Here is a 13,470-nt window from a genome sequence, read left to right as displayed (position 1 = left end):
TGAGCCACAGCGCCACTTTCAGCTTTTTCTGCGTCAGGTGGTATTGAGGAATCGGACCCAAGGCCTCATGCATACGAGGCAAGCATTCTACCACCGAGCCATCTTCCCAGCCCCTACATTTTTATTAAATTGTAAGAATTATTACATATTTTGGGTATAAGTTCTTTGTTAATTGTATGTTACAAGTATTTTCCCCATGAATTTATATATTCTTTTTAAAAAATATTTTTAGCAATACTCAGGACCTTGTGCTTACTAGACAATGTTTTCAAGTTTTATTATGTTGCAACATGTATAACAATTTCTTTTTTTCTTTCTTTCTTTCTTTTTTTTTTTTTTGTGTGTGTGGTGTTGGGCTTCAACTCAAGGCCTGGGAAGTGTCCCTCCCTGAGCATTTCTACTCAAGGTTAGCTCTCTACCACTTTGAGCCACAGCTCTCCTTTCAGTTTTTGAGTGGTTAACTGGGGATAAGAATCTTGGGGCCTGGAAGGTGGCTCAGTGGTAGAGCGCCTGCTTTGCATGCATGAGGCCCTGGGTTCGATTCCTCAGCACCACATAAGCAAAAAAAAAAAAAAAAAGAAAAAAGCTGGAAGTGGCACTGTGGCTCAAGTGGTAGAGTGCTAGCCTTGAGCTGAAGAGCTGAGGGATAGTTCCCAGGCCCAGAGTTCAGGCCCCACGACCGGACCCAAAAAAAAAAAAATCTCACGGGGACTTGAACTGTGATCCCCAGATCTCAGCTTCCTGAGTAGCCAGGATGATAGCCGTGAGCCACCATTGCCCAGCCACAATTTAATTTTTTAAACAGAATAATGTTGATGGTATGCTTACACCACTGTCTGTTCACCTGCTGAAGGTCATTTGGGTTGTTTACACCTTTGAGCTGTGTTGCTAATAGTGCTGTGAGCACTGGTGTGCGGGCATCTGTTGGAGTCCCTGCTTTGGGAGCTGCTGGGTTGTGTGGTATTTGTTTTGAGGAATGCTGTGCTGCAGTTTTCCCAGATCCCAACCAGCACTCGTCATTTCCCTTCTGGGTGTTCTGATAGCAGCCATCCTGATGTACTCCAGTGGTGGTATCTTGTTGTGCTTTTGACTTGCCTTTCCCTAGTGGCTAGGGATAGTTGAACATTTTTTCATGTGCTTGTGGATCGTTTGTGTGTCTTTAAATGTCTATTCAAGGCCTTTGTGCACTTTTTAAAGTGTTTTTTATTGTTGACTTCTCACTGTGTGCTTGTCACAGAAGTGTTTAATACTGATGAAGCTCAATTTGCCCATTGCCTGAGCTGTTGTTATATCCAGGAAACCATTGCTAAACCCAATGTTATGAAACATTTCCTCTCTGTTTTCTTCTAAGTATTTTATATTTTAGCCCATATATTGAGGTCTTTGATCCATTTTGAGGTTTTTTTTTTTTTTTTGGTACCAATACTGGGGTTTGAACTCAGGAACTTGAGCTCTTGCTTGCTTTAGTTGCTCAAGGCTAGTACTCTGCTATTTGAGCTACACATCCACTTCCAACTTCTTGCTGTTTTATTGGAGATAGAGTCTCTTGGATTTAACCTGACCAGGCTGGCTTCAAACCTTGGTCCTCAGATCTCAGTCTACTGAGTAGCTAGGATTAGAAGGGTGAGCCACCAGTGCCAAGTCTAATTTTGAGTTAAGTTTATATTCAATGTAGATAAAGGTCTAGTTTCACTCTTTTGCAGTAGATACCCAATTTTCCCCAGCACCATTTGTTGAAAAGACTGTGCTTTGCCAATGAATTGTCTCGTTACACTTGTAAAAATCTTTCGACCCATATATATGAGAATTTGTTTCTAGGCTCTCTATTCTTCCTCTGTTGGAGTATCTGTTTTTATGCTGGTTTCACACTGTTTTTGATTACTGTTATTTTGAAAGTAAGTTTTGAAATCAGGAAGTTTGAATTTTCCAACTTTGCTTGTCATTTTCAAGATTGTTTTGAGCTGGGTATGGTGGTTCAAGCCTGTAATTCTAGTTATTTGGGAGGCAGAGATTGGATATTTTGATTCAAGGCCAGCCTGGGAACAAAGAAGTATGTAAAAATAACCAGTATAAAAAGTGGTTAGAGCTAGGCACCAGTGGCTCACTCGTGTAATCCTAGCTACTCAGGAAGCTGAAATCTGAGCCTTGGTTAAAAAAAAGTCTCCATTTGACTCTTATCTCCAATTAATTACGCAAAAACTGGAAGTGGAGCTGTGGCTCAAAGTGGTAGATCACTAGCTTTGAGCAACAGAGGTCAGGGACAGCGCCCAGTTTCTGAGTTCAGATCTCATAACTGACAAAAAAAAAAAAAAAAAAGGCTGGAGATGTTGAGTTCAATTCTAGTACTTCCCTCACTTCCCCCAAAAGATTGTTTTAACTACTTGGGGGTCCCTTGAAACATCTTATATGTGTGTTTTCAATTATAGTACTTTCTGGGTGTTATGCCGATGCTAAGCAAGTGCTCTACTGCTCAGCTATATCCCTAGCCCCATCCTCCTTTTAAAATTTGTCCAGATTTGTCTCAAATTCTCTGACCTTAGCCTACCAAATAGCTTGGACTACTGGTACTCAGAACTTACCTTGTTCCATATTAATTTTAGGATGGGGTTTTGCATTTCTGCAAAAACTGCCATTGGGATTTTAACAGAGACTGCATTGAATCTATGAGTTATTTTGAGTTGTATTGCTGTCTTAATAGTCTTCCAATCTATGAATGTGTATTTCCATTTATTTATGTCTTTATTTATATCTTTTATTTCTTTCATTTATTTAATTCAGGTTTTTGTTATCTGTAAATAGTTGTACAAGGTTTGATATCACTTGTGAGTTATGTGGACATTGCATCTAGATCAGTGTCACCCTTCCCGTCTATCTCAGATGATGGTTCCATTTTCACATAATGAGTATTATGATTGTATTTGTCCACTATTCTTATTCTTTAATTTCTCTCCTATACTTCTCAGGATACAAGTCTTCACGTATTTGGTTTAACTTATTATTTGTTCTTATTGATACTATTGTATATTGTTTTCTTTATTTCCTTTTGGGACTATTCATTGTTGGTGTACAGGAATATGACTGAATTTGTGTGTTGACATTATATCCTTTTAAAATTGCCTAAATTCATTCATTAATTACAACTAAATCATTACTTATAACTTTTTTGTGAAATCTTCAGGTTTTTCTATTTATTAATACTTGTACTTGGATACCTACAAGCTTTACATTTTGATTATGGAATCTGATTTAATCAGTTTTTCTTTTGGTTAGTGATTTGGTTTTGCTCAAAAGTTGGTTTGCACAAGTCACATAACCTGTACTAATCTGAAACTCACAATGTACAAGGCTGTGTACTGCTTCAGTCTCCCCAAGTGCTAGGATTACAGGTGTGTACCACCACACTGGACTTGTTTTTGGTATCTACTGACATATTTACCATTTACCATTCCTGACTTCAGAGCCAGGTTTCTGTTTACAGTCACTTTCCTTAAGCCTAAGAATTTTTCTTTTTAGCCTTTTATAGTACAAGTCTGCTGGAGACTTAGTTCTTCAGCTTTTGTTTATTAAAGATGTAATTTTTTTTTTGTCGGTAGTGGGGCTTGAACTCTGGGCTTAGGCACTGTTCTTCAGCTCTTCAGCTCAAGGCGAGCGCTCTACCATTTGAGTCACAGTGCTACTTCCGGTTTTCGAGCGGTTTACTGGAGATAAGAATCTCACGGACTTTCCTGCCTGGGCTGGCTGTGAACCGTGATCTTCAGATCTCAGCCTCCTGAGTAGCTAGGATTACAGGTGTGAGCCACCGGCGCCCCGGCTTCCTTTTGTTTTTGAGTCATGTTTTCATTGGATGTAGAATGTGAGGTTGACTTTTCTCTAAAAGCCAGCATTCCACTTTAAAGACCTTATTCCATGTTTTCTGTTTTGTTCCTGTGAGAAGTCCATCTTACCCTTTCTTTACTTATCCTTATTGTTTGTTTTTTGTGTGTGTATGTGTGTGTTGGTTTTTTTGTTTTGTTTTGTTTGTTTTTGTCAGTCATGGGGCTTGAACTTGGCCTGGACTCTGTCCCTCAGCTCTTTAGCTCAAGGCTAGTACTCTACCACTTGAGCCACAGCGCCATTTACGGTTTTCTGAGTGGTTTATTGGAGATAAGAGTCTCAATGGACTTTCCTGCCAGGGCTGGCTTCAAACAGCATCCTCATATCTCAGCCTCCTGAGTAGCTAGGATTACAGGAATGAGCTACCAGCGCCTGGCTTTTTTTTTTTTCCTTTTTTTTGTCTTTTCTTTTTTGGTACTGGGGATCGAACCCAGGACACATTGCACTTGCTAGGCAAGCCTTTTGTCACTGAGCTACATCCCTGTCTTATTAATCATTGTTAGTTTCCTGATTCTCATGTGTGTTTTGTTGCTCATGGTTAATTTTCATGTTGTTTTCTTTTTTGGGGGGGGGAGGTCCGGGGGGCCTGAACTCTGGGTCTGGGCGCTGTCCCTCAGCTCTTCAGCTCAGCTAGCGCTCTACCACTTGAGCCACAGCGCCACTTCCAGCTTTTTTCTTTTTGCTTATGTGGTGCTGAGGAATCGAACCCAGGGCCTCAGGCATGCAAGGCAAGCGCTCTACTAGTGAGCCACCTTCCCAGCCCCTCACGTTGTTTTCTTAATGTCTATTCTGCTTGTGGTTCACCGACTTGGATTTGTGAATGGATCTTCTTCATGACTCCATGGTCTTATTCATGACCATTATGTTGTCAGTGCTTTTTTGTCCTATTCTTCTATTTCTGGGATTCCAGTTATGTGCATGTTAAATAATTACTATCCTGCAGACAATAATTATGGTCTGTTATGTTTTTTGTTTGTTTGTTTTCCAGTCATGGGGCTTGAACTCAGGGCCTGGGCACTGTTCTTGAGCTCTTTTACTCCAGGCTAGCTCTCTACCACTTTGAGCCACAGCTCCACTTCCAGTTTTCTGGTGGTCAATTGGAGATAAGAGTCTCCCAGACTTTCCTGCCTGGCTGGCTTTTTGAACCATGATCCTCAGATTTTAGCATTCTGAGTAGCTAGGATTATAGGCATGAGCTCCCAGGGCCTTGGCATACGTTTTTTGTTTCTTTCTTTATGTTTTAGTTTGTGCTCAGGTTCGTTGATTATTTCCTTTACTGTGTTCAGTCTGCTGATAAATCCATCAGAATAACTTATCATTTCTTATACAGTTTTCATTTTCTAGGATTTTTCTTGCCTTTTGGAAACAGAGTGTCTCTATCTTTGCTGGACTTCTCCATTGTTTCTGTATTTGTTGTCTACCTGTCCATTGGGTGTTTTAAGGTATGTACTCAGGCCCTTGGGAATTCCAGTACATGGACCACTCTGAGTCTTGTTCTGTCAGACTGTTTCTGTTCTGTTAGAGGCTCGTTTTCTTTTCTTTTCTTTCTTTCTTTCTTTCTTTTTTTGGTCATGGGGCTTGAACTCTGGGCTTGGGTGCTGTCCTTCCGCTCTTCAGCTCAAGGCGAGCACTCTACCACTTGAGCCACAGCGCCACTTCTGGTTTTCTGGTGGTTTATTGGAGATAGGAGTCTCATAGTCTTTCCTGCCCGGGCTGGCTTTGAACCGCGATCCTCAGATCTCAGCCTCCTGAGTAGCTAGGATTACAGGCGTGAGCACCGGCGCCCGGCTTCATGTTTGCTTGTCTCATCATGTACTTGATAATGTTTTACTTAATACCAGACATTGTGTGTGCAAAACTGTGGAGACGCAAGTAGAAAAGGCAACTGTGATATGTCAGTGTGGTTTAGGAAGTCGGAAAAGCAGGTGGTGTATCAGTGTAGTTTGCAGTTGAGTTGGGTTTTGTTGTTGTACTTAGGTAGTTTACTACTGCTTGCAATTTTTTAATTTTAATTTTTATTCTTCAATTTTTATGCTACTATAGGGCTTGAACTCCAAGTCTTGTATTCTTTCTCGACTTTCTTGCTCAGCTGGTGTGGTCTTTCATGTAAATCATGCCTCTAGTCTGGCATTTTGCTGGTTAACTGGAGATTAAGTCTTGAAGACTTTTTTGCCTCTGCTGGCTTTAACTACAATCCTTTAGGTCTCAGCTCCTGAACAGCTGGGATTACAGGAATGAGCCACCATTGCCCATCCAGTACTTTCAGATTCCTTAAGGTTTAGGTGAGACTTTTTTTTTTAAAGCAGGACTTGGGATCTGAGTGCCTGGGGATTCGACTCGGTTCTGCTCGGCGCTCAGCCTTCTGGCTGTCTTCTTTTGTCTCTCACCTTCCTCAAATATAAACGATTGCTGCTCTGGTCAGACTTCTTTGTGCTGATGGCACTTGTCTTGCTCGTCGGTCCTTCGAAATTCACCTTTTTTTTTTTTTTTCCCCCTCCTAGCCACTGTAGTCTGCAGATCAAAGCTCTGGCCAAAATCCATGCCTTTGTTCAAGACACGTGAGTACTGCCCACTTTCCAGAACTCACTTCTTTCAAAAGCAGCTCTTTCTCTGCCCCGCCCTGTGCCTTCAGTTATTTCATTTAAAACTCCACTGTGTCTCATATTCTGCTGTGGTCTCTGGAAGATGGCAGAGAGGCATTCCTGGATGGTGCCCTCCAAGACTTGACATTGCCTGCAGCAGATAAGAGTAATGGGAAGAAGGTGTGGGCAAGTTGGGAGTGCTTGAGGCTGTGCGTAGCCCTCCCCTCCCCCCTCGCCTGCACAGGTAGAACACAGGTGTTGAGGGTCACAGAGCAGAGAGTGAGCGAGAGAACACACAGAACTAGCCAGGAACACCTGAGTGTGGCTTAACTGGGCCTTGCGAGATACTAGCATAGTGACATCTCCCAGGACAGCGTTCGCATGGGGTGGTGCAGAGCGGGAGGATGTCTCCTCCCTTCCCTTGAGGAAAACCACATTCCACGAGGAAAGCCACATCAGCACCTTGAAGCCACTGCGCATGCACTTAAGCATTTATTTGTGCTTGCTGCCCCACTACACAGCAGTCTAGAGCACATAGGGTCCCATTGCTGGGCCTTGTAGACAACTCCATCACTTTCTGGTTTGCTTCTCCTAGGACCCTGAGTGAGCCTCGGCAAGCAGAAATCCGGAAAGAGTGCCTCCGACTGTGGGATGTAAGTTTCCCCAGCCCGGGTTGCTGCAGGCAGGGAAGCTGTAGCCAAGAACAAGACTGTCACCCCACCCACCCCTGTTGCTACAGCAGCACCCCACCTGAGTGGGTTGTGTTGTTTTAGCTCTCTTAGAAACTGTTTCCTGCCCTTACTACCAGTTTAGCCTGCAGCTGGGTCAGGAGGGGTGGTGGACAAGATTTCACCTGGGTAATGAAAGCAGCTCAAAAAGCTCCTGAGGGAAGTGGCTTTGGGGTGTGCTGCCATGGGACCTGATGGGGAGCGGTGGGTTACAGACCCCATCTCCCTTTTCAGCCCCCTTTCTTGCGTGCCTGTCCTCTTTCCCCCATCTGACTCTGCCCCTCGCCTTCACCCAGCCCTGGGCAGCAGGCGGGGCACTTGGAAATCAAAGCCCTTGTTTTTTTCCTTTCAGATCCCAGACCAGGCTCGAGTTGCTCCTTCTTCCTCGGACCCCAAATCAAAGTTCTTTGAGTTAATTCAGGTAAATCTGGCTTGAGTGGTGACAAGTTGGAGGCTTTAATCTAGAAGTGGTAGGAATCACTTAAGGCCTCAAATGCCCGGTGTCCAGAAGGCTGCACAGGCATCGCCTGGGCCCTGAGAGCCTCGACTGCAACCTCTGTTGGTGAGAAACGTGGGTGTCAGGTGCAGAGCTAGCAGGCTGACCAGATTCCTGTCTGAGGTGTGCTTGTGGCAGCATTCTTTTCGAGCAGAGATGTTCTGACCAGCATGCCCTGACCATTGCAGGCTTTGTAGGACTTGCCTGTGGAGATGTGGAGTGTTGGCAGAGCGAACCAGAGGTGCCCACTGTGGAGCTGGGCTTGTCCCAGAGACTCCAGCCTGTTCTTGGTGAACTACGCCTCAGAGTTCTTTGGCCTGCTGATCTTTTTTACTGCCTACCTCCTGCTTCTTGTGGTACTGAATTTGTGGAGGTCAGGGATAGAATGCGGCTCAAGATGGCCTTAGAATAATATTGTGCACAGTTGGTGAGTGGGATACAGAGGTCATGTCTCTCTGCTCCCAAACCAACTGGAGAATCCTTGCTTTTGCGTGGCTTTTATATTCCGGTGACATTTCCTCATGGCTCTGGTACATTGATCTGTAGTTGGGACTTGGTGTCCTTTTCTTTCCCAGCCTCTTCTAATACGTCCTAGACGAACACTCCAAACAGATGGAAATAGAGCCCATTTAGTGCTTGGTTAGGTGAAGAAGAGGGCACAGGGGAGCGTGTTTGGGAGAGCAGGTGCTTCCTGTCCCTTGCTCCTGGCCTGCCTGGCTCCTAGGGGTGTGTGTATGGCCAGGCCCTCCTGTAGTCCCGTGGTGTCTCCTCTCACCCACGCTGCAGGGCACTGAGATCGACATCTTCAGCTACAAGCCCACGTTGCTCACCTCCAAAACCCTGGAGAAGATCCGGCCTGTGTTTGACTATCGCTGCATGGTGTCTGGCAGTGAACAGAAGTTCCTCCTTGGCCTGGGGGTGAGTCTACAACTTAGGGAGGTGTCAGCGCCCTCTCTCTGGTGTGCTGTATGGCACCAAGGATCTGGGGCTTACTCTAGAGAGGCATTTCTTTTTTTTTGCAATTTTTAAAAATTGTTATTATATAGGTAATACACAGAGGACAGGCATTTCTTGATGCTCTATTTCTTTTTCTCTCTGAGTTCACCAAGTAGCATTCATTCATTTATTTCATTTCTTCACGTTTTTCAACTCTGCCTTGCTAAGGGGACTTGCTGCGGTACCTCTTGAGTGCAGAACTTCCCAGGCCAGCAGCAGGCTCACCCGGCTCAGCCCATGCAGCCAGTCCTTTGCAGCACTCCACCACTGCCTGGCAGGGACATCCCTCTCCTTCCCCCGCACCCCGCGAGCCCGGGAGTGCTCTGCGCCTTACCCAACTGGGGAAGGTCACGTGTGCAGTCTCCTTCCACAGTCGTCTCTGTGTCTGCACACACCTTTTCCTCCTTTTACTTTTCTCCTCTTCCTTATCAAGCTGGATTGTTCTTGAGGACTATTAACCATGGACTAAAGGCTGTGTTCTACCAGCAGGACTAAGCCTAGTCACCTTACTTTCTGCAGAGGCAGCAAAGAGAAGCTTAACAAACTTTCTATCCTATTCTATGCCATTTGCCAGCTGGTAGCTGCCAATAAAAGCCCTTTGAGAACTGGGCCTCTCAACCCTCAGCCCCATGCTTACCCTCTGTTCCGTCTGTAGAAGTCCCAGATCTACACATGGGATGGCCGCCAGTCAGACCGCTGGGTAAAGCTGGACCTGAAGACAGAGCTACCTCGGGACACTCTGCTCTCTGTGGAAATCGTGCATGAGCTGAAAGGGGAGGTCAGCAATGCCTCTGTTCACCTGTTGGTCCTGTGGTGAGGGTGGGGACAACTGGGCACTACTGAGCCTGGCACTGTTTGCTAATGATTCCTTCTTGAGCAGTTGCCCTGGCTAAGGTAGAGTGCCAGAGGTGACTGATTAACTTGGTACATCCAGGGCCCTGGATATAAGCATTTGTTAGTAGCTAGTTTAGGTGGTTTGTTGTTTGTTGTTTTTGTTGTTTTAATAGCAGAACTCCTCTGAGAAAGAAGAGGCCTGCTAGGAGTCTGCTGTTTCCTGGGATATTCGAGCATGATCAGTGGGAACAGGTGGCCTGGAGTAGAAGCCAGGCCTGGCTAGGGCAGTGTGGCAGGCAGCAGCCTAGGCTGGCTTTGAGATTCCTGGGGGTTCAAAGCTACCGAAGCCCACTATGGTGCTGAGGATCAGCAGGAGGGAAACAGGAAACCCCTGTGGCCCAGGGCCTTTCCCATCCCCAGCGAGCCACATAGCAGAGTAGACAGTGTTCTGTCCTCCTAGGGGAAGGCCCAGCGGAAGATCAGCGCCATCCACATTCTCGACGTCCTTGTGCTGAATGGCAGCGATGTTCGGGAGCAGCACTTCAACCAACGGTCTGACCCGGGCCCCAGTGGAGGAGGGTGGGGCCGAGGCAGGGCTCTGGGCAGCAACCCCTTGAGGCTCTGCCCCTACCCCTGGCTGCCTCTGCTAACCAGGCCCTGAGTTTTCCCTTCCCACCCACTGGCTGGTCCAAAGTGCAGGATGAGAAATGGGTAGTGGGCTTTGGTCCATCTTACCACAGCTACTCAGACTGAGGTGGTAATTGTGAGGAGAGAGAGGGTCTCTTCTGAGAACATGCCTAGTTCTTGAGTGCCCTGTTTAAGTCAGTGCCTCTGGTGTGGTGACAGTGAAGGTGATGTTTGAAGCTCTCCACTGAACTCAGTGGAAAGCACTTGGGGAAATCCAGCAAGACACAGGGAAATTGGAGGCGAGGGCATGTGAAGTGGTGTGGAATGGGCGGGGTGGCCTCTGGACATGGTGCCACTAGGGGCAGTTTTGTGCAGGTTCACGACCTCCCACTATGGCTGTAGAAATGCCTCAAGGCTGGGTGCTGGGGAAGACCTCTTGCTTGCCTCTGAGGGACTCTGTTTGGATTATAGAATTCAGCTTGCTGAGAAATTTGTGAAAGCTGTGTCCAAGCCCAGTCGCCCTGACATGAATCCTATCAGGTGAGCATATGTCTCCCTCCTCCCTCACCCCGGGGTGGGACTGCCGCTGCCCTCGGCCTGCTGCACCGAACCCTGGGTGGGCCAGGCAAGGTCTATGCTAGAAACGGTGCCTTTGATGAGTGATTAGTTTGGGGGTGTTGAGGCTTTCACCCCAGGGTGTCTCCTGTCCTGCCTGGTGTAGTTTTGCAGAACTCCACAGGTAGATTCATTCTGGGGGTGAAAGGCCTCCTTGAAGATGCACGTGATGTGCTTCTGAGCATGCTCACACTCCTCGTGGTGCCCCCATTCACACTTGCATATCATGAGCCCATCAACCTGGCAGTAGGTTTTTCTTTTTTTGGCAAGTAAGAACAGGAATAGGAGTTGCATTTTGTGAAGAAAAGGACGAAGGATTGTTTGAGAGTGTGGGTTGATCCGCGTGCTTGGGGAAAAGCCTGGGTTTGTGGCCATTGTAGGCAGTGCGAAGGTTAGAAGTGGGGCAAAGGAGGGGAGGAAAAGAACAGCCAGAGAGAAAACAGATGGAGAGCAGATTTCTCAAGGTCTGCGGTTATTACTAAAAAGTAATAACTGCCAAGCCCTGCCCCTTGGGGCTTCTTGTCACTAGAGACTGAGGTATCTATTTATACTTTATCAAGATTATTATTCATTTTAATGTAAATCTACTTAAAATTAAATCCAGCATTGAGAATGCATTTCCTAGATATCCTCTGAAAGTCTGGAAGCAAGCTCTGTCTGCGTGGCGTGATGCCTGGGTCTGGGCTGCCTCCGTTGCTGTCTGCTTGCTGGATCTCTGGCACCTCCCCCTCTTGGGAGGCGAGTTCAGATTTGGGGGCCAGGCATGAAAGGCATGAAGCACGAGCCCGAACCCTGGTCAGGGCCTCCCTTGCTATGGCTAGCACAACAATTAGGACTATTTAGAATCATTCTGCTATAGAACGTCAGAACGCTACGTAGGCAGACCTGAGTGAGAACTGGGCCTCGGATTTCTGGCTGCTGGCGGCAGTGAGCGCGACCTCGGGGTGGGAGTTCTGGTCAGGCCTTTGCTCCGTTCTCTTGGGCTTCAGGACCCTTGTGCCTTGGGGCAGGCTGGAGAAGCTGGGTGGCCTTGGTGGGCTGCTGGTTGCAGGGAGGAGCTGAGGGTGAGAGTAGGCATGGCACCTTCTGCCACCTGTTTCCTTGCTGAGTGGGTCCTCATGAACTTGTGTCTCCCCCTCTCCCCACACAGGGTGAAGGAGGTCTACAGGCTGGAGGAGATGGAGAAGATTTTTGTCAGGTGATGTGAGGGGAGGTGGGATGGGGGCAGTCAGGGTTTACTCTAATTCTACTGTGGTGGGGAGGAGCGCTGGCCCGGGTACCACCTTCACCCCCCGCCCCTCCCCCCACTGCCTCCCAAGTGGCCCAGAGTCCTGGCCATGAGCTGACTCAGCATCTGTCAGGAGCAGGCAGGGCAGAAATACAGGCTCACTGATGCTCTAATAGTTACGCTTGTCCCTGCAAGGGGCAGAGCGGCTTGAAACGCCATAAATTCCCGCTCATAGTGCAGAGATCCAGATTGAGCCTGGAGGGGGAAGAGGGGCATAACTATGGCTGTGGACTCTGCAGCATGTGCTGCTCAAATCCGACTCTCATGTGGCTACAGCCTGCCATGGCGGTAGACACCCGTGGTCTCACATACTGGTCTCATGTACTGGATTATTTTTCACTCCCTTGTCTCTACTGCTTTGCTGGGGAGTTGGAGCCTGAGGTCTAAGCCCAGCACTGCCACTGACTCTGTCCCTGTGTGGCTCAGCAATTCCCTGAAGTCAGTGCCTCCATCTCTTCTGTCAAACCAGGACCGAATACTGTGGTTGGGGGAATATGACATTAGCCAGGGACTCACGGTAGACCCTCTCTCTCACTGTCCCTTCATTCCTGTGTGCACACTGCTTGGGGAAATCAGGTTGGAAATGAAGATCATCAAGGGCTCCAGCGGCACGCCAAGGCTCAGCTACACAGGGCGGGACGACCGTCACTTTGTGCCCACAGGCCTCTACATCGTCAGGACTGTGAACGGTGGGTGATGAGTGGCTGCCTCCTGTGCCCACCCCTTCCCAGCCAGGCTCACTGCCCAGCCCCTGCCAGAGCCAGTGCTGTGGGCTCCCCACTGAGGTGGGCAGGACCAGGCTAGCACTTTCCTGAGGATCATGGTACAGGCATTGTGTTCCCTGGGCCTCTTCTGTTCTCCCAGGCCTGGGAGCTGGGGTATGGAAGATGAACTTGTAGATTGAGAGATAGAGGCCTGCGTGATGCTCTCAGCAGGCGGCAGCAGGTCCAGGAAGACCAGCTTGGTCCCTGTCCCTGTCCCTATCCCCCCTGTAAGCGGCGATGCTGCCTCTTGGGGGTGGGGCCGCTGAGGGGTCGTCTTCCTCTCGGCTGGTCCCCGCCTGGGAGGGGCGTGGCCCCCTGTGCTGCTCAGCCCCTGGATCTTGGGTGCTTCATCCTCTCTGAGCAATTCTGCTCTTCCTCCTCACAGAGCCATGGACTATGGCATTTAGCAAAAGCTTCAAGAGGAAGTTCTTTTACAACAAGAAAACCCAGACATCCACCTTCAGCCTCCCGGCAGACTCCATTGCCCCGTTTCAGTGAGTAGCTTTCTCCAAGCCACCCCTCAGCAGTCTGGGTCCTCCTGCGGGAGCCAGAGCCGAGGCTGGTCCATGGTACAGGTGTGGCTGAGCCTGGTAGTGAGCTCAGCGAAGAGAGCGATGCCTGGGCCTGCCTGCTAGGAAGGCGAGGGGTCCCAGGTGCGAAGTGCCCA

The 13,470-nt window shown here is 47.9% G+C and overlaps 1 protein-coding gene across 2 annotated transcripts in view; it reads left to right on the top strand.

Annotated features, from left to right (window-relative positions):
• Window positions 1-13,470, top strand: part of Cmtr1 (cap methyltransferase 1) — a 58,969-nt gene that overhangs the window by 37,601 nt on the left and 7,898 nt on the right. For both annotated transcript variants that reach the window (XM_042683863.1, XM_042683862.1), the window contains exons 14-23: window positions 6,375-6,431; window positions 7,051-7,108; window positions 7,536-7,604; window positions 8,466-8,597; window positions 9,331-9,453; window positions 9,970-10,061; window positions 10,608-10,676; window positions 11,902-11,949; window positions 12,616-12,728; window positions 13,189-13,297. In XM_042683863.1, coding sequence (XP_042539797.1) covers window positions 6,375-6,431; window positions 7,051-7,108; window positions 7,536-7,604; window positions 8,466-8,597; window positions 9,331-9,453; window positions 9,970-10,061; window positions 10,608-10,676; window positions 11,902-11,949; window positions 12,616-12,728; window positions 13,189-13,297 — 870 coding nt within the window. The remainder of the gene's footprint in view (window positions 1-6,374; window positions 6,432-7,050; window positions 7,109-7,535; window positions 7,605-8,465; window positions 8,598-9,330; window positions 9,454-9,969; window positions 10,062-10,607; window positions 10,677-11,901; window positions 11,950-12,615; window positions 12,729-13,188; window positions 13,298-13,470) is intronic.

This window comes from Dipodomys spectabilis, unplaced genomic scaffold (genome assembly GCF_019054845.1).
Source record: "Dipodomys spectabilis isolate Male_0828 unplaced genomic scaffold, ASM1905484v1 ptg000085l, whole genome shotgun sequence".
Classification (NCBI taxonomy): domain Eukaryota; kingdom Metazoa; phylum Chordata; class Mammalia; order Rodentia; family Heteromyidae; genus Dipodomys; species Dipodomys spectabilis.
The sequence above is the reverse complement of the archived record's forward strand: the minus strand, read 5'-3'. Positions and strand labels throughout refer to the sequence as shown.